Raw genomic sequence first — 25,337 nt, 5'->3', positions numbered from 1 at the left:
TCCATGCCATCTCTCCTAGAGTTTTAAACAGATTAGTTAGTGTATATACACATTTTGATTTTGCCGAAATTGCAGGGGAAATACCAAGCACACCTCATGATGTCAGGGGAGGAATTGCTAAATGAATTCTGTTTCCCTGCTGTGCCCTATCTTGCCTAGGTTGTAAATTTAGTTTTTCATAGGCTTTCCTAATTCCTCAACAAAAAGTGGAGAAAATTCAAGATTAGCTTGATTATCAAATCTTTGTCCCATGTTTCAGGATCATTTCAATGGAAGACACGTATCTAAAGGAGGCTTCAGAAAGGGAGCTGAGGCATGCCGTCTGTGGCATAGGGGTGCTGTTTTTCCCTGAACAGAGCGAATCTCCTTCTTTGTCTCTCTTACCAATTTTAAGGTTTGATCATCCAGTTTATATCCATTCAAGAAATCAACCCTCTCTTCCTCATGATTACTATCTTCCTCAAGCATTTTGATGAAAGTTCGAATCAATGCCCAAGTGACCCAAAATTGAAGAAGGATATTCTCCCCTTGTTATTGTTGCCTCTTCAATATTCTTTTCGACTCCGTCCCATGCTTCGTCTAAAGTTCCCTCCTCTGGAAACCAGAGATTATAATCATAAACAACTTACAAGCAATCTATTGATTGTGATTTTAATACTTGTGCTCCTCATTTCTTTAAGAAATGATGGACAAGCTCGACATGAGGCAAAGGTTTCCCTAGTTTCTGCCGCATTCTTCTCCTCCTGCGAAGGTCTCCACGCTATTTTCTCATAGCTGACTTCGGGTCTCTGGGTGCCACATGTTCACTGCTCTGACTGGCAGCATGAACCTGGGAGAGTGGTGCCTAAAAAGGCCAGACTAAAGTCTCATGTAATAACCAAATTTATTCAGAGAATCCGAAAATGTATATTCTGAGTGTTAAGAAGTGTCACCTGAGCAAAATATACCATCACGAGGACAATCTGCATATGAGAAAAACATTTTTCCATTGAGATATACGAATAACAACAGCTGAAGTAAACTCACTCCTATCTACTACACCTGGGAAAGGCGTGAAAGCACAATTCAAGAACAATTCCCTGATTTTGAGGAAACTGAGGTCACAAGACTCTGGTCTTGTTTTCTTGGACGGTTCTCACAAACACTCAGAATTCCAACATGACTCCATTCTTGGATTGTTTTGCCACAACCGTATTCATTTAACATCTAGTTCTGTTGAGAAAAATAAAATGAATAAGCACAGAAAAAAATGGAAACTTCATTAGCAATATTTTATCCCATAGGAATGATCTATGTTTGGTAATATGAAATGTTAACAATATAATAATAACATTTGAGACTTTATCATTAACTAAGGGCTTGAACACTTCACTAATGTCCCACCAATAACTGTAAGAGCCATACTTACTACTTTCTTTAGTATATGCAGGTGACGTGTCGAGCACAGATAGGCCAAGTTCTCCCAAAGTATAGAACAGATATCAAGTAGATCAAAGTATGTCTACCTGGTTTTAAAAATCTGTGACTCTAAAATTAATTTTTATCACTAACATATAGCCATGTAAAAATGGCAATGACACTTGACAGCTTTGTGCTTTAGGATTTGATTTGTAGATGTTGGTAGAGAGTATATTTCCCTTGCTGCCTACCAAATGTTTGTGCCTTCTACTTCCCTGCTTGCCTGACTGAAGTGGTTATCTTGGTGGTATACATTAATGTGCTGATGAGCCATTTGCCAGAAATTGCAACTCAGCTACTGGTTCAATTCATTCTAAATTTACAATCTGCCTTTACTGAAGTGCAAAATTGGCTTTCTTGTCACAAAGTGGTAGAACATGCAAAATAGTCTAATACCTTATTTTCTAGCTCAGGCGAGATTAGCTTAGGATCATAGAAAGTTTTTTTAAAAAAATTCCTTTCAGATGAACAGCTGTTCCAGCATGAGAGGCTTGTTAAGTTCTGAATGATTTTGATAATGCCCCAGTGCAAATGATAACTGTTACCACGGGGCTCACCCCTTAGGACAAATAAAAATATTTCCTGGAAGAGACACAAATTTGAAGGGTTATGTACTTGATATTGTTGCACTATGAGGTGTCATGGAGCCATGTGAATTAGTTCTGCCTATTTAATATGCTATTCAACTGTGGATAGAGTCGATGTGGACCACGTTTTGGTAGCATGATAATTCAACCTATGCTTCCTGACCAACTTCCTGTGCTTCAGTGTATAAATTGGAATACAGATTGTATTTTACAAGTATAAGAGGTTGTGTGTGTGCTGTGTTATGATACCTGCTTGTAGCACCAGCACTGGGAAGGGTGAGTTGGGAGGATCTAAGTTCAAGGCTAGCCTCAGTTACACAGTGAGCTTGATGACAGCCTGGGGATATAGTAAGATATTTTGAAAAGATTTATTAAGTCATCTTCTGCTATATATGACTGTAAACATGGACTTACCTTATTCGTAATTTGCTATGTGTGTTGTGGAATTCCATTAGTTTCATATCTAGAACTAACATGTTTTGAGATTCATTCTCAAGTTTGAAACTAAAGATATTACTGATTGAAACTTTCTGTGGATTACGGAGTTGAATCATAACTGACATGTTTTGAGACTCATTCTCAAGTTTGAAACTAAAGATATTACTGATTGAAACTTTCTGTGGATTACAAACAGAGTTGAATCTGCAGTATCTTCTACACCAGCTTCATCATGACTTGAATAGTAAATTTCTAAACAATTTTTGAAAGTGCTGTGTTCAAACTTAAAGAAGAATCCATGAAAGCAAATTTAGGAAAAGGTTCTTTTTGTAATGCCATAAAAGTGATTCTATCTGATATAGAAAAATGTAGATTTTTGAGTGAAGATATTGATTCATCTATTAAACAAACAGAAAATTTATTCAATTGAGCAAAAAATTCCTAGCTGTTTAAGGTGACTCTTGCTTTTAATTCCAACATTTAGGAGAGTAAGATTTTGAGTTTGAGGTCAGCTGGAGCTATATAGCAAAATCTGTCTCAAGAAAAAAAAAGCAACAGGAAAAAGGAAAGAAGAACTTTACTTAATTAAGTTGCATTTGTTGTGAAGATAAACTTTCTGCAGAATAAATTATCTGAATTTATTTATAAATTTATAAATATTCAGGCAAGAGTATAAAGAATATTGTTATATAGAATTTACAAACATTTCATGACAATCAAGTAGCCAAAACAAAGCCAAACAAGCAAGCAAACAAACAAAAAAACTCAAAAAAAAAAAAAAAAAACCAAATACAAAAAAATCCCACGGTATTTTAAGTGGGAATAAGACCAGGAAGTAGGGTTTAACAAAATATTTCCCTACATATTGGAGAGATGTGTGGTGATATTTTATTTGTGCTGAAATATGATGTTATTTTATTTGTATGTTAATAAATAAAGTTTGCCTGGAGATCAGAGATCACAGAAAGCCATAAACAGAAGTCAGGCGGTGGTAGCACATGCCCTTAATCAATTACATGGCAGACAGAGTCTGTGTGTTCAAGACACAGCCAAGCATGGTGACACATGCCTTTAATCCCATACCAACCATAGAGACCTGAAAGTCTGTATAGACAGGCAGTGATGAAGAAGTGAGGTGGCTGGGCTAAGAGCCAATGAGACGGCAGAACAGCAAGGCAATAAAGGTATAGGCTAGACAGGAAGAAGCTGGTTCTCTTGGGAAACGACTGCGGTGTGGTGAGCTAAGATTAGTTGGTGGCTATCAGTATTTCTCTGATCTCTATGGCTTTCACCCCTGTATTTGGCTCTGTGTTTCTTATTTAATAAGACTGTTTAGAAATTAATCTACAGAGATGTTTTATCAACCTAGGGAGGTGCTTATCTGCGAAATAAAGACTTTGGATCAGTGTTTAGTAATAGTCAAAACTATATACAGTTGCATTCAGATCTGAAAAACCATGCTGTTTACTAACATCACTGATTTTAGCTGGATTGTTGTAGATGTACTTCAGTAAAATGCTCTTGTACTTTAAAAAAAAAAAAAAAGTCTCCTGAGCATATGTATTTACAGTTTCTAGCAGATTCCCAAAGTGGTTAAGAGTATCATTTGGAATTCAAATTACGACTCTGAAATATTTTAACAGAGTGACTTTGGAAGATATTCTCAACTTCTCTAGACTCCATTATCCTCACTTGGAGAACAAGAGCATTAATACAATTTCATGAGTTGCAGCAATAAGCTGTTATTACTTGTAAAATTTATTTAGTGCATCTTGTCCCATAGTATATGTTCAGTACATCATAGAGATAGATGTTGATAATAATTCAATATTTCTGTCTGAAAAGTGCTGTTAGTAGATATTAATATGAGTAGAATGTACACTGTTGCGTGAATTGTTTATTTCAAGAGAAAAATAAGACTAAGAGACAAAGAGGAGATTTTAGAAACTCATCAATAGAGTTGAGTTTTTTAGTCTCAAGAGAAAGATTCATTCTTCTCCATATCACTGAGAAAAGTCTTCAAAAATTGTTCCCATTATGTCCAGGTGCCTTCTTCCATTGTCTTTGAACCTCTTTTCAACTTTTATCTTTAATATCTTAGCATAAGTGTGACATTGATCAAGGTGCCTTTTTAGCTCAAAAATGAAACAATATCTCCAATTGGTACATTGGTATTGATTTATGGTACTTATTTAGTATCATAATGATTAATAGTTCCTAGGATAAATTTCAAAGACTGAAATATTTCTGCCCATTGTTTCTCCAATGCCCAGTTGTAGTTGGAATTTACTTTGGGCTGCCAACCAGCTCCCAAATAGAGACACGGCGACTTATTATTAATTATAAATGCTTGGCTTTATCTCAGCCATGTCCCCCTAGCTCTTTTAATTTAATTTAACCTGTTTCTAATTACCTACATTTGCCTTGGGGCTTTTTATCCTTCTTTCATTCTGTATGTCCTACTTTCCTGTTTCCTTTGTGTCTGTCTGTCTGGCCCCTGCCTTCTACCTGCTGTCTCTATCTTTCTTCCCCCAAGCCTAAATTCTTTCACCTAACTACTTTCCCTGCCAAGAAGTCCCACTTATACCTCCTCCCTTGCTATTGGATGGTCAGCTTTTTATTAGACCAATCAGGTGCCTTAGGCAGGCAAGGTAAAACATCAACATATCTTTACATAATTAAACAAATGCAACACATCCTTATGTAGCTAAAAAATACAACACATCTTTATATAGTTAAACAAAAATTCCACAAAACTCAGTGAAATAGTTTGAAGAAAAATTATACTTTCAGTAAAAACTTGTTGAATTAATGAATACATGTCTTCCAATGAGAATTTTCATTATTTATTATATTAGTTATAGATCTTTTATAACCTTTTCCTGGACAGTAATCTTGAGCAGTCCATGAAACATGATGTTTGTGATCTTTTCCCATTAAAAATAAATTTTGTTGAAATTATGTAAATGTTTAGAATCACTAATCAAAAATACAGGAATTCCAAAGAAATTCAATATGATGTTTGACTCATCAAAGATATCTTCATGTCACATAACCATTCTGTTGTAAAGGGATATGCCAGGCTACTGCCTGCACCATGACATTTTTGTTGGTGGTGTTTTTTTTTTTTTTTTTTTTTTTTTTTTTTTCCTGAATGTGTGATCTGGTCTTGATGAATGGATGTTTTATATGTTTTATATACAATGCCCTGGTGTCTGCTCATGCAGATAAAATTGTGATTCAGACTATCGCAATGACAGCTTCCCATATGGTTGCCATAGCACTGAATCTTTCTGGATAACTATTTATTATAGTAAAATTTCTTTATGATCAAATTATATCAACTGTACAATAATAATAAAACTTAGGTAAATATTGCCTGGCTTTGAAAGTAAGTTTGCAATGAATCATTCTCATAAGGTGATATTTGGTTGAAAGAATGAGTTTACTTTATTTGGCAAATTTGTTTGAAAACTTAAATTTCACTTAAATTTTCACTTTTTCAGATTAAATACTTAATTGATGTATAAATGTACACATATTTATAGGGCTAAGTTGAGATGTCTGAGGGTAAGAGCACTTGGCGTTCAAACAAGAGGACCAAGTTGGAATTTTTAGTACCCACATAAAAACTGGGCATGGTCATACTTGTCTGTAACCCCAAGGTTGTAATGTGGAGAAAGACAGATCCTGGAAACTCACTGGCTAGCCTACTCCAAATGGCAAGCTTCAGGTTCAGTAACAGACCCCGCTCCCTACCCCAGCAAGGTTGAGAACTATAGAAGATGCCAAACCATTCTCCTCTGGCCTCCAAAGGCACATACATGTGCATCCTCCCCAACCCCACCCACAGAGTTATACATATTTCAAGGGTTTTTTTTTTTTTTTGAAAATACTTAAACTTTATTTTTATAATTTAATTTAATTTTTTTATTTTACAATACTATTCAGTTCTATATAATAGCCACAGATTCCTTTGTTCTCTCCCTTCCTGCCCCCCTCCCCTTCCCCCCAGCCCACCCCCCTTCCCACCTCCTCAAGATCAAGGTCTCCCCTGAGGACATATTTCAAGGTTATTATTTGTTGTGTACTTTGTTTAATTCCCAAATCATGGAAGGACGTATCTGTCATTTCAATCTGTCATTTTAAACATTAATCACTTCCTTCTGACCAAAATATTCAGCATTTTAGTTTTTTTTAAATATACAGTCTATTTTCCTACTGCATCCCGAGTAGTCATGTTCATTTTTGCAATTTTTTTATCTATTATCTATATGTTTTCTCCAATTTAAGGATTAAAAACATAAACTGTAAAAGAGAAAAACTGCAAATCATTTTGTCAAGCATCATTTTAATATTTAGAAAAACACATGTTCTAAAACTCAACATACACGCAAGCCATAATTGAAGAGAGGTGGAACAGTGTAGGGAATTTTTTTTTTGGGTGATTGAAGAAAGAGCTGGGATTAACTCTGAAGTAGAAGTTTAAATAAACATGGTGGTTAGCTATGCCCCTCTGACACAGAGGAGAACTCGCTAAAAACCACGAAGAGATAATTGAGGTAGTAGTATCTAGATGATATTAACCTCTTAGAAAGAACTTGCGTACATTCCACAATATATTTGAAAGTATGTTCTTTCTTCCAGCACAAGTAACAGTATGTGAAGATAATTAATGCTTAACTTTTGACAAACACCTTTCAGTTTCTCAGGATTGTTTTTATGTTGACTCTATCTTGGATTTTTTGAGTTCCCACAAAACCTACCTCCAAAAGAAGGAAGAATTATGAGAGGGAGAACTGCAAGGTTGTTTAGATGTTGCTTATGTTTCTTCAGGAAATGATTGATTCAGCATTTAAAAAAAGTCTGTGTTATGGATTTCATTTTTGACATTAGATGATCCCCTTAGTCTGCTCAGGCAGACATAATAAAATACCAGAGTCTGGATGGACTCAGCAACAGACATTAATTCCTTCCAACTTTAGAGGCTGGAAAATTTAAGACCATGGGCCAGTGTGTTGCAGGTTCCCATGATGTCTCTCATCCCCCTTGCCATGGTGTCCTCACACTATAGGAGAGAGCTGTCTCCTATTTCTCCTCATCTTCTATGAGGATGTCCTTTCAGGAGATTTCCCTGTCTAATATATTCCGCCATAGGAATTTGAGGAGAACAGAGTTTGATTCAAGTAGCCATGATTAAACTATTAATGTTTGCATTTATGAATTTCTTTGATGCTTATCTGGTGACCACATTACTACTACAATCAAAATAAGATAAGAAATAAAGAAAAAAGTTGACCATAGAATACCAAGGCACTATGTTTACAGATTCAATTCTTTTTAATATTCAGTTATATTTAGAGAGTGGGCTAGCTAGTCTGGAATGGTGAGTTAACGCTGTGCCTTATCATTGCATTATAAAGTGTACTTTTCTGAGGGACAGAGGATTATAGCTCTTTCCCAGCAATTGTTGTTTTCCTGATGACTAGAATTTGGCTTTTACCAATAACTGATAAAACACTAAAGAGACAAAGATATGGTATAATAATTCAACCATATATAGTTTAGACATTGTAATATTTGTTGATATAGTTTTTCCTGTTTGGAGCATGATATTGATAGTTGTGCCTGATGTAGTCAAAGCCTGTGAACATGGTGTCAGTTGGGAAAGAATTACTCTACTGAAGTCAATCTAATTGTAGTAGTGTGCTTCTAGTTTTCCCCAAAATGCACTTGGTATTTGGTTTGTGCATATGTTAATTCTCATCTTTACTATCAATACAATTTTGTATTTATTTGCATTTATTTCTTATTCAACCAGCAACATACTTCGTCTGACTTCACCAGAGCCTATTTCTTGTTTTAGCTACTTTTCTGATTATTAGGAACTTTGGTTCATAATTCATAGATACATAAAAATGTCTTCTAAAATTTTATTTCCTATAATTATTCATTTATGGTTGATTTTTTTGCACACAGACTCTTTTTATCAGCTAGATTAAATTCCTATACACTATTCAGTTGATGCCTACTGCATGCTGGGCATTCATTTATTCATTATGAGGAAGACATATTATTAATCTAGTTGCCTGAAGGAGTCTGAGATTTTTAGACATTAAATGAGTTGCTATATGTCCCATCACTACAAATAACATATTCAGTATTGGAATTCAGCTCTGTCTGGTTTGGGAATCTGATATCCAAATCAATTAGCCAGTGTTAGGGAAAAAAAAAACCCTAGATCACTTCACTAATACAGGAACTTTAAACAAATGCAGCCTAAGGGTTTGAACATTTTACTGCCTTTGAGAGTATTCTTATCAACACTTTAGATAACTACAATACTACATTACCTCATTGAATGGCAAATGAGTAATCCACCTGAGTGTCTGGTTTTTGAGAAAGCTAACTGTGTCTGCTTTGCCCTTGTCTTTCTCTGGCATAAGTTGGTAGAATTGATAAAAGTTACTCCAGACAGCATTCTAGAGACATCCACTTGACTTAGCTGAGGACTTCGGCTCTGACTGCTTAAGTTGCCAACAAAATAGCTTCTCCCACTGAGGACAGATGCAATATATAAAAGGCTTAGGAATAAAAAGAAACACCAGGGATTGCTCTGAAACAAAATTGACCACAAAACCACTTATCTCAAAGAAATCCTAATGAGTCAAACCTTCAAATATGAAACAGACAAAATGAATTTTTAAAAATCTCACGAAGGGGTTAGGTAATCCAAATAGAAGATAGACGTTTGTTCCAGTCCTTGGCATTGAAAGTAATATTTCTATAGCTTATGGAAATGTGAATATTGGATTAAATGCTAACACTAGGAGGAAATGAAATATAATAAATTGGGAACTCTGTGTTTTCATTTCTACATTCTGGAGCTCAGTATAAGATAGAATCCCTTGGAAACTACTTGTGAAATATTTAGCATGTTTATTTGGAGGTAATGTTTTTCATTTCTATATGAGAGAACTTTCTAAAACCACTATTGATAGTTCTCAGTAAATCATTACCTCTGGGCATATTTGTAGCTGCTCTAACACACATTTATTTCCTTCTTTAAAAAAAAATGTGTGACTGCCCCTGAAACCTGCTCAAGTAGCCTTGAATCAATGTCTTTACATTATTTGACTCTTATTTTGTATCTGACTCATTGATATTCTGGAAGATAAACCTGCTCATTATTAGCCTTGTTAGTTTTTAATTTAGGAGTACTAAATTACATTGTATTAAACTTCATTAGCTTCTTGGGCATTCTGCAAGCCTAATCTTAGTTACTTTATCTCTTCACTGCTAGAGTAATAAGTTGAGATGAATTTTAATTTTTTTCAGTTAGAGTACTTCTTTAGAGATTGTGCCAGATAACAGTCATGATTGATAAATTGCTTGGATCTGACCCTGTTGGCTTGTTGCTGGTTTAAATTGTTGCTAGTTTCTGGATCTGCCAACCCCTCTCTCTATGCCACTATGTTTTCCCCCCTTTTAGGCCATTGTGACCTGCAACAAAATGATTTCAAATTGACTCATTTTTAAAAATTCAGATGATGCTTAGGTTGAAAACTACTATATGTTTATGGAATACTAATAGAAGACTCAGAACTCTAAGTGAATCAACATCATATTGACTGACACTTCATTTGTTCCAAAACTTGACATCCATGCCAGTATTTTTCCTAGTGAGTCCTGTGCTAGCTAGGAATAGATTCCTCACTTCTTTGACGGTTTGTCATCATGAGAAATAAGGAATACTCTTTACACAGTCTACCTTCAGACACAAATAGAAGATAATTTAAATAGCATGTGGTTGCTTGGCAAGGAGCAATAATTTAAGTCTCAAATTAGTCAAATTCCTTTTTCGTTTGTGTAGGAATGATAGATACTCATGAGACTTCTTAGGCCTTCTCAGTTAGATTTAGAATGAAATCCAGATAATTTATTTGCTTTTGCATTACCTACAATAGCCCAAAGCTGGATCCACAAACAAAGAAAGAGCAATGGATGTATTTTTTTTTTAATGAAAACACTTGGAAGGATCTTGACTTTCCATAATATTCTCATCTTGGTGCAAAGATTAGTTGTGAAGTTGGTTCCTACTGAGTAATTTAAACTACAGTGATTAATAAGACACTCATTAGGCTCTATGCCTGAGAAGCTCATCAACACATTTCAACTAGACATACACAGATTTCATTCTTGTTTCCATACAGCCATCCTAATGACACCATTTATTCTATTTTCTTCCTTCCATGCAAATGACGCATACTTCTAAATACCGTGAACTATATATAAAATACATATCAGAATATAGTTTTCACACAATCAAAAATTTACCTCTACAAATGTCAGACGTATATATGTCAGGATTGCTTCAACTCGTTAATCAATTATCTAGGTGGAAAACTTGCGCAAAATCTTTTGGAGAAAGGGCAATCTGTATGCCTGTGTGTTTTTGTATGGCAGGGGAAGTACATGTGATGTGTAATGCATGTGGGGGTCCGAGGAAAACTTCAGGCTTTGGTCTATGCTTCCCACCTTGTCTTGAGGCAGACTCTATGTTGTTTGGTACTGTGTACACCAGGCTGTCTGGCTCACAAGCTTCTAGCCATCCCCCTGCCTGTAGCTCTGAACTTGCTATTGCTGTGCTGGGGTTATAGATGTATTCAATGGCTCCTTGGGTTTATGTTGTTTCAGGAATTCAAACTTGGGCCCTCACACTTGTATCATGAGCATGTTTACTCACAGAACCATTGCCCCAGTCCCTCATTAGGGGATTCTAGGCAGGGGCTTTACCCCTGACCATGCCCCCAGCCCCTCTAAAGCATTTTATAAGGAATGAATTCTAGAATATGATGGCTAATTTTGATACAGAACTGTTTCATGCCATGTAGAGAAAGAAAATCATAAGCACTGCTGATATTTTCTGCTAGGCATGAAGCTATACCTTAATATGGAAATTTTATAGTATCTGGTCACAAATCAAATAATAAATAGCAGAATCACACTCAGGTCAATTAGGCTAAAACATTCACATCCCTTGGATAACCTGCTGATCCATGCACCTTCATGACACTGAAAGAATATACATTACTTCTGATTTCCTAGTGTTGAATAAACTTCTCAACAGTAAGTTTTGAATACTCTGTCCTATTTCTGAGTAGAAAGGCTATTCAGTACAGCAAAGTGATAAGAGACTTAGTGATATGTGGTGTGACTTCCAACCAGTCAGAACTTATTTTCCTCTTCAACACAACAAAATGACACTGAAATTTCTCCCAGCTTGAAAATATTGTAATGGCTGACAAATGGAATTCTGAAGAATGACACACCTTGGTCATTTAGCTATTGTGTGACACTAGGCAGCAGCACCCCCTGAAGGTCCTCTATGAGTTCTGGGCAAAGCAGCCTTTTCATTTGCACAAATGGTTGCAGGATCTTCTCTCACAAGAGGTTTAGAAAGCCCTCCTGCCTGAATGCTTGATTTTATTGGTCTATAGATATTAAAATGTTGAAGGAACAATGCTGCCTAATAAGTCTTGACAATACTTATGTATACACAATAAATATTTACTTTTCAATTCTACAGATCGGTATAAAATTTCTGCTTGTGTTGATTTGCTTGCCTAGGCTGTTTATTTTCTCCTAGCTAGAACAGACCCATCAGCTTGTTCTTAGGTCTCATTGGGATAAATGATTATGTTCCAACAGTCTCTTACCTACAAGTTAACTTGGGTTATCATTTTGGTTACAACACTTTAAGCAAGTTGAAATCAAATCAGAACTGTTGAAGTAGATTTGGAAATGGCATACTATCATTGCCACAGTACATTATTAGTCAAAGAAAATAACAAGGCAGATTATGGGCAAATGGACTCTATCTCTTGATGGAGGAGGAGGGAGTGTGCACATTACATGGGACATGAATATAAAGACATGTGATGGTTACAAAATCAGTTTTGTAACCAACCCACTACACAGAGTATGATTCACAGGATTTCATGAAGTTCTAGAAGAATACTAGTCCAGAGGAAATCCGGAAAAGGCTCATAAATGTTCTTGCACTTCATTCTAGAGAACAAGTAAGTTATTGGAGTCAGCTTCATCTTCCGATCTTGCTATTAAAATTCATGCATCAGCAGTAGAGCCATTAGAGCTACTGTCATCATTTAGAACTATTCATTCCATACTTCTAAAGGATAGCCTTTCTGAGTCGATAATGACACTTTCAGATACGACTAATGGGACCACTCATTCATTATGCTTGTCTTTGGGAGGATATCAAGTACTGTTTTCTTCCATGCTTTCTGGTGGTTCTGTTTTTCAATCTTAGGTGTGTACTTCTCATTCAGAAACTGCCATTGACTAAACATAACTTGGTTTAGGCTTTTGGAGATGGTTGTTCAACATTCTCCTCTTTAGTTCTTTGTCCTGCATATGTTAGCCACCTTGCTCCCCACTTATTCTCAAACCGTGTCTTCAGTTCAGGAGGGCAGCTAGCTTTTTCCTGGGCTCCTTTTTTTTTTTTTTTCTACACCACAGTATGGGAACTCTCAGATTTGTTTCTTCTCTCTCAGTGATTTTCATCCTGTGTTGTTTGATATCCAGTGTCTTCAGATAACATATTGTTTTGCATATTTTATATGGGTCTTTCTGTTCATTCCAATCAGGGAAGAAAATTGAGTCTCCATTATTCTACCATGGTTGGAAATATAAGTCATCCATCATTAGGTTTAGCATTAGTGAAATTGTAATAAAAAAGTAAGCAGAAACACACACACACACACACACACACACACACACACACACACACGGTCAAAATTGAAACAGCTACCCTCTACACACACCGTGTATGCAAGTAGTAATTCTTCACTCCCCTTCTCCATGTACTTTGCGTTATTTTAGCTTTACATATACTTATTTTGTGTGTATGTATAGGTTTGTGTGTGCATGTGTACACGCGTGCGCACACACACAAGAATGTAAAAGTGACAGCATGAGTGTGGAGGTCAGGGAACAACTAGCTGGAGTTGGTTCTTTCCTTCCACAATGTGGGTCCTGGTGATGGAACCCCAGTCACCAAGGCTGCCAGCAAATGCCTTCACTAGTTGAGCCTTCTCTGCTCCTGCTTAGCCTTTTGTCTGTTTTACTTTCAGTATGTTTACTTTTCGTATATTCTTTTTATTTCATGCTGTGTAGACAAACATAATTTCTTTCCAGCAATAGTATACACCCTTTAATCACTTTTACATTCTTTACTGTGTGTATAGTAGAATAGGATAGATTAAAATTGATTGTTCTTTTCTATAAAATGGGATTTAAAAAGTGTAGAGGAAAAGTGCAAGGTACATACTGGTGTCTTCAGCTTTTGTGTTGATGTTGATTTTGATTCCAGTTGTCTCCACTGAAATTAGCTGCCATATGTCAGGTCATGGTTCTCATTAGTTCAGCTGCAATCTGCTTAGAAGCGTGCTCCAAGCTGACATGAGGAATGCATTCTAAGCTTCTCAGAGTCTGCTTTGGCTCTGTTATGTGCAACTGCTTTCTTCTGTTTTCAAACTCTCCTCATTGACCTTGAAATCATAATTCCCAAGTACATAATGTATGGAGTGAACCTTAAAAAATGTCTGAGTGGAGTATTAAGATATAATAGTAAAAAAAAAAAATATGCCTGTCTCTCCAAATTGAGCTCTCAATTATATTTTTTCCTTGATGGCCTCTGAGGCTTGCTTATTCCAGTCACCCATTGGTAAGCTGCCTCTCAATCCTCTTAAGATTTCTCCATCTCTTTACTTCCTATTAATATGGCTAGAAATAAACAAGTATATCTAGTTAAATGGTTGCAATGGATTTTAAAATGACTATTTTATAGACCCTGAGTAATCATACTTTCTTATCTTTGAATACAGATCTACATAAAATTACACAATCAATGTAATTTTTGATATATCTTCTCAGAATACACACGCCAATTTGAACATGAGGAAGAGAACAAATGCCTTGGTCCACTCAGAATCTGACATCAACAGCAGAACTGAGGTGGGAAACCACTCGAGCAAGAGCACCACAGCCCAAGAGTCTTCTGAAGCTGCACCTAAGGAATACTTAGCTTCCAGCCCAAATCCCTTCAGCCGGGCAAATGCCGCTGAGACAATATCCGCCGCAAGAAGTCTTTCATCTGTACCGTCTCCTACGCCTTGTGGCACATCGAGACCAGCTTCTTTGGGGTCGACTTCTGCTCGCCCTGCCTTTGGGTCTAGACTTGGGCGTATTAAGACCACGGTTAATACCACAGGGGCACCCGGGAGTGTGTCAGCCGCCCCGCCTCCTCCTGCTCCACCACCTTCCGGATCTGGCACGAGTAAAATAGACAAATACGCTCGTATTCTCTTTCCAGTCACATTCGGGGCATTTAACATGGTCTACTGGGTTGTTTATTTATCTAAGGACACCATGGAGAAATCCGAAAGTCTAATGTGATTTTGTTGCTATAGTAATTTCATAAAAGATGATGGAAATCCAGACTGTCTTTTTAAATGTTTTTAAAGATAAGTATTCTTTACTAAAATAAAAATTCTATGTAATTTTTGAATTTAAAAATACAAGCCAGAGAGATAGAGAGGGAGTTAATTAATTCCTCAGTGGCCAGAAAGTGAACCATCTTTCCTTATAGAAAGATAATTTTAAAGGAAATCTATTCAGTGTTCAAATTGGATGGAATACAGACCATTATGGAAAGTTGGAACAAGAGAAATAGGGCCAGAAGAGATATGTGATGCATATTTTTGCATTGAAATTTGAAAAAAAAAAAAAAGACTGTGATATTTTTAAATACACCCCATGAAATCGACCAGTCACCGAACATTTCCCATTGGCACTGCCCTTAACCAGAATTGTGTACTGGAAGTTATGAGCAGTGACTTTTGTAGTCCCTCTTAGTACCTTCAAGAAAAGAGTTTCTCTGTTAAATAAAACACCACGAAGAGGAAAAGGGAACCAAACAAACACTGATCAGTACAGTGAAGCCTCTGCTGTATCAACAACAGACACCGACCAGGGCAAATGTGTTTTCTGGCACATATTGGTCAAAGAAATTCTTAACAGTTGACTTGAAATGTTGTGCTCTGAGCCAAAGTTAAATTCATTGTATAAATTCTTTTTTCATAGTATCTCATTCAGTTATGTACTGTATGCATTTACCACATAGTTCCTGAGAGCCTGGAGCCTACTGTGTTCTAGGTACTGTTTAGAGACAGTTTTCTAGGGAAGTCCTTTCACCTTTACAGCGATCCTTCAGTAGTAGGACAGTCAGTGCATGTTAAAGAACCATAATTTAACCGAGGACATTCTGTTCTTTAATGAAGGCAATTTAGTTAGGGTCTGCCAACGCAGCCAATATATTTGTTTTTCCTGCACTGACAGAGGAAAACAAATACATTTGTTCCTATAGCCACTTTGAGATAAGTACGTGTTAGTACAATCTTGATGACTGGTCCTCAAAATATAATGAAATAATGATAGAGATTGTTCTATAGGTGAAAAGCATCATATACCTGAAACATAAACATCTGGGCACTAGAAAACCTAACAGATGACTTGTGTCAACTTTGATGCAGGTCACATTACACAGTTTTCCCACCGGACCAGAATCATTCAAATCAAAGCCCGCACAGGCCTTTTGTATGCTTACTCCAGTAGAGAGCAATATTAGCTGCCGAAATGTTAACACTCTTGCAAGCTTTTGTGCTCATAATGTCTGTATGTCTGGCATGTTTTGTATTTGTTTTCTGAGAGTTTGATAAGGTTTTATAATTAAGATACTTTAACAATTAAAGGAGCAGTTAGAGAAAGAAAGGAATACAAATATAGCCTTGGATGGGTGTCAGTGACTGTTAGGCAATGTATTTGGATTTTCAAGCACTGACTTTGCCTTTCCATTATGTAGGCCTAACAGCCTAATTGAATCTCTTGAAGCTTTCTAAATTGCTCAGTCCAGGTTGATCTTTTTGTTGTTTCACTTCCTGATTTTTTTTTCTTGTATTTCTACCTGTTCTTGGTATGTGTAAATGAATATGTTTTGAGTTGGGGGGAAACATTTGATAGAAATGGACATCTTATAGACAGAATCTCTTATTTTCTGGGGAGAAATTATACTGATTAATATGAACTTTTGAGTTAGTACATTGCTTTGTAATGGTTGCCCATGAAACTTATAAAATTTGAAAATGTCAAATTTTAATTGACCACCATGTGAGAATTCCTTCTTTTTTATTTCTAAATATTTTATAGAATTAAAACACTTTAAAGTTAAAAGATGTTGAAGAAATCCTCACTTATAAATTGATTCTAGCAAAATGAGGCCCAGGAAAATCTGTAAATATGTTTATACATTTAATAAAGAGTAATTGTACATAAAAGCTTATACTAAAATTATTTCATGAGTATGAAAATGCTTTTGGCTTTTAGGCCAATGCTTAGAGCTCAGATGGGAAAACATCATCACTTTTAATACCAATGCAATGATCATATTGCTTTGGAGATGAACACTTACTCTTCTTGGTTTTGGTTTTGTTTGTTTGTTTTGTTTTTCTCTATTGTCTTTCTTTTTAAAATAATATTCATTATAATAAACTTTAAATGTACTATCGGCCTCTTTTAAAATATACTATTTTTTAAATTTTATGTGTTTTAAATGGATTGAAAAATAACTGACTCACCCTGACTTGAGAGTTCAAACCTGTGGTCCCAGTTTTGGGGAGGCTGATGCAGAGAAATGCCTTATGTTTTGAGGCTACAGGGTGAGTTACAGGCCATTCTGGGATAGAGTGCAACACTGTCTTCAAAGAAAAACAAAACCCCAGGTGAATAAACAATAATATTTTTTAAAAAGAAATCAAAGTGAATACCCCTGCTCTGAGGGCAGGGAATTAAGCAGAGTCTTTAAGCAGAGTCTTTGTGTGCTATCAAGGACAGCCTTCAAGTTGCTATGTAGACCAGGCTGATCTTAAACCCTAGTTTCTCCTTTCTGTTTCCTAAGCAAGTGGATAGCATGTGTGTAGCCCCATGACTAGAAAGGACTAAACTATCCAAGGAGTCTTTGTTGTTCATTTGAAGACTAAATTGACCAAAACATTTTATTGCTAGTATAAAGAATCTATCTCAACTGCACACGACATTCTTAATAATAATGACACATGCTTTGTTTCACTGAAACTCTTTTTTATCTTTTCTTTTGGTCACCATTTATGTCTTCCTCATAACTCGGAGACATATTGAATATTCTTGTGTGAAGATCTAGTCACTTTTCACCATTATTCATAAGAATGACCATGGGATCCCAAAGTACTGGCCAATAGTGGAAAAAACAAACAAACAAACAAAAAACCTCCTGTCTGAGAATGGTACCTTTTGCATAACTCCATCTTTAAAGTTTAAATTCAGAATTCTTTTATGGCTTACTGGTGAATATGTTAATTCTGGTTTTTCATTTCCAAGTTGGCTGGTTATAGCTGTGTAATCATCTCTAGTTTCCCCAAGGCAAGAATGGTTATAAAATACATTGACATGACTAGTCCATGGTGAAAAAAAAATTGTCTTTGTGCATAGACCTAGCACTTTCAACTGAGCCTCACAAATCTTAAAGGACAGTGCAACATCACTCTCTTTCATATTAGACGTGAGTCACAGATCAGTTAATGATGAAGATAAATGCAGTAGGCTGGAATGAACTTCTAAAAGGTCATTTTTCAATCACTCACCTTACCAGGGACCTTATCTCAAGTAATACATTAAAAAATGTGTATTTTGTTTTATCTATAAACCAGACAATTGTTTCTGGTTCAGGAGAGGAGATAGAAAAAGTTTCCCATTCACCAGTTCCCTAATTCAACTGGTCTGCTGTTCTAGACTTGAGAATAATTTGCAGGGGGAAAGAAAGAGAAAAGAGGATGCACTTGATTTTATGTTCTGACCACATTGTTGTTTAAAATGAGTCCTGTAACTACCCTAGTACTAAAAACAGGGAGGTAAATAACATAATCTCTATGGTTTATTTAAATTTCAATATTATATGAATATCATTGTAAATATAAGCATATACTTACAATATATACATGCTATAATTTGAGTCACAAATGCATTTTTTTTTTTTTTTGGTTTTTCGAGACAGGGTTTCTCTGTGTAGTTTTGGTGCCTGTCCTAGATCTCACTCTGTAGACCAGGCTGGCCTTGAACTCACAGAGATCCACCTGGCTCTGCCTCCTGAGTGCTGGGATTAAAGGTGTGTGCCACGACCACCTGGCTACATATACATTATTATTATGGAGAAATTATACATTATTATTGTATAACCTCAAGCTGTGGTTTATTTCCAAGTAAGATGTCCTTACCATTAAGAAAAAAAAGGGCTGGAGAGATGGCTCAGCCGTTAAAGGCTAGGCTCACAACCAAAAATATAAGAAAAAAAAAGTAAAACAAAAATCCCTTTCTCATGTATTTGGTATTTGCTCCCCCCTGAAGGATTATACCTTTTAAAGATGAAAGAGTATTGATATTTTTTCTTGTCTTTGTTTTCTTCATCATCACTCAATGAGCTCCTACTCACTGGCCTTTCCTTGAAAGTGGTCATAGTCTACCACTGCTGACACAGGTAGATTAGGAGCTATTGAGTGCAATAAATGTATTGACTATGGAGCAGGACCAAGATCAGGACTCTAAAAGCTGCAATTGTCAAGGTAAGTATTAGAAATTAGTATTTTAAAACTAAAAGCCAATGCAGAAATTGATAGTGAAGCAAATAAACAAAGTATAAATAAATGGACTCATGTTAGTAATGCTTCCATTTGTCCCAAGCTCCAGTGTTTCTAGCCATGGAGCTAATGTTGATGGTTGGTGATGGACTCTTGTAACTGTGACCTTGGCAATGAAATTTTTGACAGACCAAGCTTCACAGTGGTGGCCAGGAACTGAGATTCATTATCTGCAGGTCTTCTAATCCAACCCACCCAACTCTCAGAATTAAAAGTACATTTGTGTTTTATCATTACCTGGAACATAAAGGATTTAAAATGCCAAGCTAAGCTCTTACTGTCCATAGAAAAAGCTGTACCCAGGGAAGTGTAAGTTGTGGGTAGTTGCAAGAAGTATTAGAGATAGGTAAGGAATAATTTTGTGCAAATTGCTAAGATTGAATTTTACTCAAATTAGTTGTGATAGGTTGGAAATCTTACAGGATAGTCTGGAAAGGCTAACACACTTCTGCTTCTGTTTGAAGGAAACCCACTGATAGCTGTTGGAACTATGGGCTGGAGAAGAACCTAGAGGCATTGAGACAACTGAGCCTTCATCTATACTTTTCCAATTAATCATTGACTTCCACTTATTTTTTAATTCTGATGGTTTCACTTATTTAGTATGAAATCCTACCAAGGTGGGATTTACATTTCATGGACATGATCAGTAAGACATAAGTTTTGTAAAGAGGAATAGACTGATTAAAAGACAACATTTACACATGGGGAGTCAAATATGCAATTATCAAATCATAAAAAGTGAAGTTGATTTGTTTCTCCTACAGCACTGCTGAAAGAACCTGAAGTTTCACCACATGGTAGGCAAGCATGCTATCATTTCATTACTCAGGCTGCCCTTGACCTCTGTCTGTGGTATTTTGCAGGCTTCACACTTCAATTCTCCTGCCTCAACTCCTTTAGTACCTATGATCGATTTTTTTCCTGTTTATATGTGGAAGAATATTCTTCTTTTGAGACACAGTATCACTTTATACAGATTTTCTTTGAAATTGTAATCCTCCTGACTTATCCTTTTAAGGACTTGGATTATTATATATAGCTTCTGAAGTTAATTTCTGTTTCAGTTTAAGAATAGGTAAAAACAAGTGTTGATATTTAGATAGTTTTCTTCAAATCAAGAAGTTTTATCGATGCTGTTCCTTTTATGAAAGATTTCTATTTCATGAAACTTTTCTCTTTTTGTATGTTTAAATAAGCTTTTCTTTAAGATTATTACTAACACGAAATCTCTTCCTGTAATAGTTTCTAAATTAATTTTGTATCCTTTCACATTTCAGATTTTTTCAACTATACTTGAATGGGTTTTCAATTGTATTCATTCAGTTTTGTAATTTGTAATTTTTAACTCAATAATGGTTTTACTGCTTTCATTGTGTTTTCCCCACAATTTATTTTTTAAACTTTATGATTTTTTTCTTTATTGAAGCATAACGTGTCGTCTGGGCTTTTCAATCTATTATATTAATGAGTTATTTATTTTTTTATTTTTTGAACTGCAGAGAACTATTCATATTTTATTTCTCTTTCTTGAAAAACATTTTTTTCATCTGATTTTTCATTGTACTTTTTTACTGCTTTTGTATCTTTTCTGGGCTAGTTTTGTTCTATCACTGAATTAAGCTAGCTGTTTATTGAACTATGGTGTGGGAAGTGGTGGGTGTGTGAGTCAGATAAGCCCACAGAATCTATTTAAAACAAAGGCTAGCCCACCTCCCCAAATCTGTTTTAATTTTCTGCTTGGGAACCATATTTTTTCCTTTATTTGTCATGTCCAGGTAGTCTGTGTTGTTCATAGCTCAAGCTTCTCAATTTACTTGCCCTGTCATTACTAGTGAGTATTGTTCCAACTCTCTCCCACTCTCCTCCCTTTCTTATGGTATTTTGAGCATTACTCAGCATACAGTTTCAAAAATTATCATCATTTCCTCCTGTGCCTGCATCTCCTGCCATTTTAGAATATGTAAATGAAAATTGTTTGAAAGGGGGTTTTATTTCGCTTTTGTCTGTATATGTTATATTGTGGCAGCTTCAAACAAAGAAACATTTAGGACATCTCAGCACACCATGATACTCAGTGGAATCTGTACCATGCCCAAAATAGATGCCAGCCAGTTTCCTTTGTCTTGTTAGAATCAATTTCTCCCTATTGGAAAGACACTCATCATAGTGTGTTATCAATTATTTACTAATTAATTAAGGATATGGTTTGAGTTTTCCTCTAATTTTCAATATCTATGTTTTTTTAGAGTTTTCTATGGGGGAGATGGATTCAAACATGTTTATTGCATCATGTTTAATAGACTTACCTTCTATGGTGTAGCTTTCCATTAGACCAGGGACTGAACTCGGTACACTTCATTGCTATGGTAACCAGAGCCTGATGATTCCTGCCTTCCAATTATCAGGTACCACTGCAGCTGGATGTTAAACTTAAATTGCATCTGTGTTAAATCATACAGCTCCCACAAATACTGGAAAGGACTAGGAACTTACAGAAAGAACAGGCATCATAGAAACCATGTTTTCCTGGGAAGAATTTCAGCAGGCATCTTTAGCTTCCTTTGGAGAATCCCATTCTAAAGAGACCTCTTCTCTCTTGCTTCTTTTTAAATCTTTCATTCTTCGGCTTCACTTTTCAGTGTTCTGATTGTATTTTGTGCTAGTTTCTGTTCATTGATTATATTTTCCTGTTCTCCAATTCATCAAATGATTACTGGAATGACAATTCTCTTAGCCAACAGGACAAACAACTTTTCATGTTTTCTTGAAAATTGCCAATTTAATGGAGATTTAGAAATATTTGCACTTTTTTTATAGTATACTTTTTCTGTCACCAGATTCTTCACTTAAAATATAGAGGAGGAGCTGAGAAGATGGCTCAGTGGGTAAGAGAATTTGCATGGAATGGTGATGAACAGAATTCAGATCCCAACATTCACATAAAAAGCCAGACTTGGTCTCACGTGTGCTCATAACACAAGCACTGGTAGTAGTGGAGCCAGGAGGATCACTGGAGCTTGATGGCTCCAGCTTCATTCCAGTTTTATTGGGAGATCCTGTCTCAAGAGAAGAAGGCAGACAGTGATAAAACAGAGCACCAGACATCCTGCAAACAATAAACATATGTCAGCAAAATTCTAGGTAGCATCAAGAAATGATGTAAATTTTTACTCATAAAATTTTCACTCTTATGCATTAGATATTTTCATATATGAATATTAGAATGTGAAGTACAGTTAGAAAGTTTTCAATGTATGTCCTTGTAATCTGTTTGATGGTAGTAATTTTCTGAATTGATGGTTTTTTTTCTCCATTTTTCCATAGGTGTATACTAATGCACTTAATCTTTGGTCAACATAATCTTTTTCAGATGTTGTTTGATAACTGTCGTCTGTATTCTGTCTTTGCCAATATTGCTGATAAAGTGTTAGATTGTCACTTTCAATGATCATTTCTATTGTTTCCTTGTGCAGTATGCAGTATACAGTACTATGCAGTAGGCGGAGCTCTCATTTATCAAAAGACAGAAACATTGTTATTGATCGATAAGGTAAGGCATTGTTATTTTTTAATGACGCTTTGCATTGTATAATGAATAAGAATTCAGTTTTCATGTAAAGCCATATTTGTGCAATATGACATGGAGTGGATAGAATATGAAACAGGGTGCCATGGTCCTGCCGCAGCTGGGTTTAGGTCCTGAGACAGGGAAGGGGCATCTGCACGAAGAAGGAAGTACCCAACCACCAGATGAGGTTCACACAAGTGGCCAGCCCCAAACAACTCAAGCCATCTTTATTATACTTCAAAAACAAGCATGTTTTCCCTACCCTCCAGGATTCATCTCTGGAAATAAAACCAAATGTTTTGGGTTTTTTCCCCCAACTTTTACATCAAAACAACTTTTAAACCAAAATCAATGCTCAGCATTTTGTTAGCTTGGCTAAATATCGAGCCAGGCACATCCTGTCCTTCCAATGCTAAAAGATCATAGACATAGGCACACATTTTCAAGAACAGCAATATCATTCAAAACTTAATAAAGCATATTTACAGAAATAGGGGTGACTTGCCGTAAAGTGCATGCATATAGTTAGTTTGGATTTCTCCAACTGTTCCCTTGGCCTGCAAAAGGGTCTTGCAGTCTAAGCCTCTCCATAAAGGGCAAACTTTGAGGAGGCACTCTTTTTCCATCTTAATTTTTTCCCCAGAATTAGGAGATGTAGTTAATGTCCTCTGAGTTGCTTCCTTATATGTGCCCATTAACTTTTATTCCCTCTGATCCTGTCATCATTGAATCAGAAAAGTTCCCAGAAAGGTTACAGCTGGTATTTCCAGATAAGAAACCTGAGAAGCATCAGTTCTCAAAGAATTTTAGGGTAAAATATTGGTGGAAAAAATTGGGGTTTCTGGGAATAATTACATCTGTCCCATGTGTGACTGACAAAGTGAAAAGAAAATAAGGCTAAGAGAATTATCAATATAATAAGGGAGAAGAGAGCATGCAGGCTGTGTGGTCTCAGCAGTATTCCTCACTGTCCCGAAGTCCACTGGTTCTTGCCAAGTGAGAGACCATCTAAAAGGGTCTTGCCTCATGGAGACCTGATGGACAAGCATCATATGCTAATCCAAAACTTGGCCATATGGCTCCCAACACCAGGGAATGAATTTCCCACTGTATTACTCCAATTATCAAGATGCACTAATAATGAAGGGAACATGGAAAAATAAAATCTTTTTTTTTTTTTAGTTGCTCTATGGCAAAAAGCAAGGAATGAAATGTAATTCTCTTTTACCTCTGTCAGTATGATTTTTTAATTGTTTAATTTTACAGTTGAGAGTATTTCTATATTGAAGAAGGATTATAGTGTATATGATAGTATAGCATAAGAATGAAGTTTATTATTTTTCAAGTTTTATTATTGTTTTGCTATGAGAATAAAAAGTATAAACTGCCGGGCGTTGGTGGCGCACGCCTTTAATCCCAGCACTCGGGAGGCAGAGCCAGGCAGATCTCTGTGAGTTCGAGGCCAGCCTGGGCTACCAAGTGAGCTCCAGGAAAGGCACAAAGCTACACAGAGAAACCCTGTCTCAAAAAAAAAAAAAAAAAAAAAAGTATAAACTGTGATCTTTGTAACAGTTCAATTTGTGATTCTAGGTGTTTGGATTTTACAGAGAATGCCACTTCCCTATAGACATGCAATTAAACTTTGAGTCATCTTATGTTACCCTTCAAAACAGTGGTGTTCTTGGTACAAGTGTTGCTGTGGTTTTCTGTAGTGCAACGCAGTACAAATATTTTGTTTGTGCAAGTTTCTTATGGGAGAAGGGATATCATCATGTGTTAATTAATGTTTTGAATGTTTGATTTAGAAATGGCTTTTTATATGTCATATCTTTAAGCAAACGTATTTCTCAAAGATAAACTTATTTATTATGAAAATCTCTTTTGCATCTTAAAACAAAATTTACACTTACTGATATGCTCTGAATGGCAGAGATGTCCTGATAATGAGTTTGATGACAAAACCATGGGAACATGAAAAGTAAAGGCTACTTTCTGTACAAATAACTCAGGGCTCCATAGCTCACTGAAAATGTTATTCTAAAGTAATACTAAGAATATAAATTCAATAAAATGTAATCACAGGTACTTATATTTTAAGATAAATGTGTGGACATAAAACTCCAAAATAATTAAATATAAAACATTATATTCTAAATCATTTTTCTATTTAATTTAAAATATTAAACATATGTTTTGGGGATTTTTTTAATCTTTCCAGTGTATTATGGATAACAATTTCCTTCTACTAAATTGGTCACAGTGTTATGGCTGATATAATATTTCACATTTGAATCTCTGCCATTCTTACAGCTCTGATTTTCACTGGCCTGTAATTGGTTGTACAACCAATAATATCTAGTAGATTTTTAACTCGGGCAAGTTTTAATTGTTGGAATATGTGACAAGAAGGAAGAATTAAAGCATCTATTATAGCTACTACAAAATAAAGAAGTCAACAATTTCTCATTTTGTGGT

General features: G+C 35.8%; 1 protein-coding gene across 6 annotated transcripts in view; it reads left to right on the top strand.

The window, feature by feature from the left end:
• Gabra4 (gamma-aminobutyric acid type A receptor subunit alpha4) overlaps positions 1-15,231 on the top strand; it is a 70,418-nt gene extending 55,187 nt beyond the window's left edge. For 3 of the 6 annotated variants that reach the window (XM_028861751.2, XM_028861868.2, XM_028861803.2), the window contains one exon: positions 14,442-15,231. In XM_028861751.2, the coding sequence (XP_028717584.1) occupies positions 14,442-14,963 (522 nt within the window). In that variant the 3' untranslated portion in view covers positions 14,964-15,231. Of the gene's footprint in view, positions 1-14,392 lie in introns of all 6 variants that reach the window. The other 3 variants (XM_028861931.2, XM_037209080.1, XM_037209081.1) reach the window with 3 other exon arrangements.
• The last annotated feature ends 10,106 nt before the right edge of the window (positions 15,232-25,337 follow it).

This window comes from Peromyscus leucopus, chromosome 10, assembly GCF_004664715.2.
Source record: "Peromyscus leucopus breed LL Stock chromosome 10, UCI_PerLeu_2.1, whole genome shotgun sequence".
NCBI classification, from domain to species: Eukaryota; Metazoa; Chordata; class Mammalia; order Rodentia; family Cricetidae; genus Peromyscus; species Peromyscus leucopus.
This window is presented reverse-complemented; position numbering and strand designations above follow the sequence as displayed.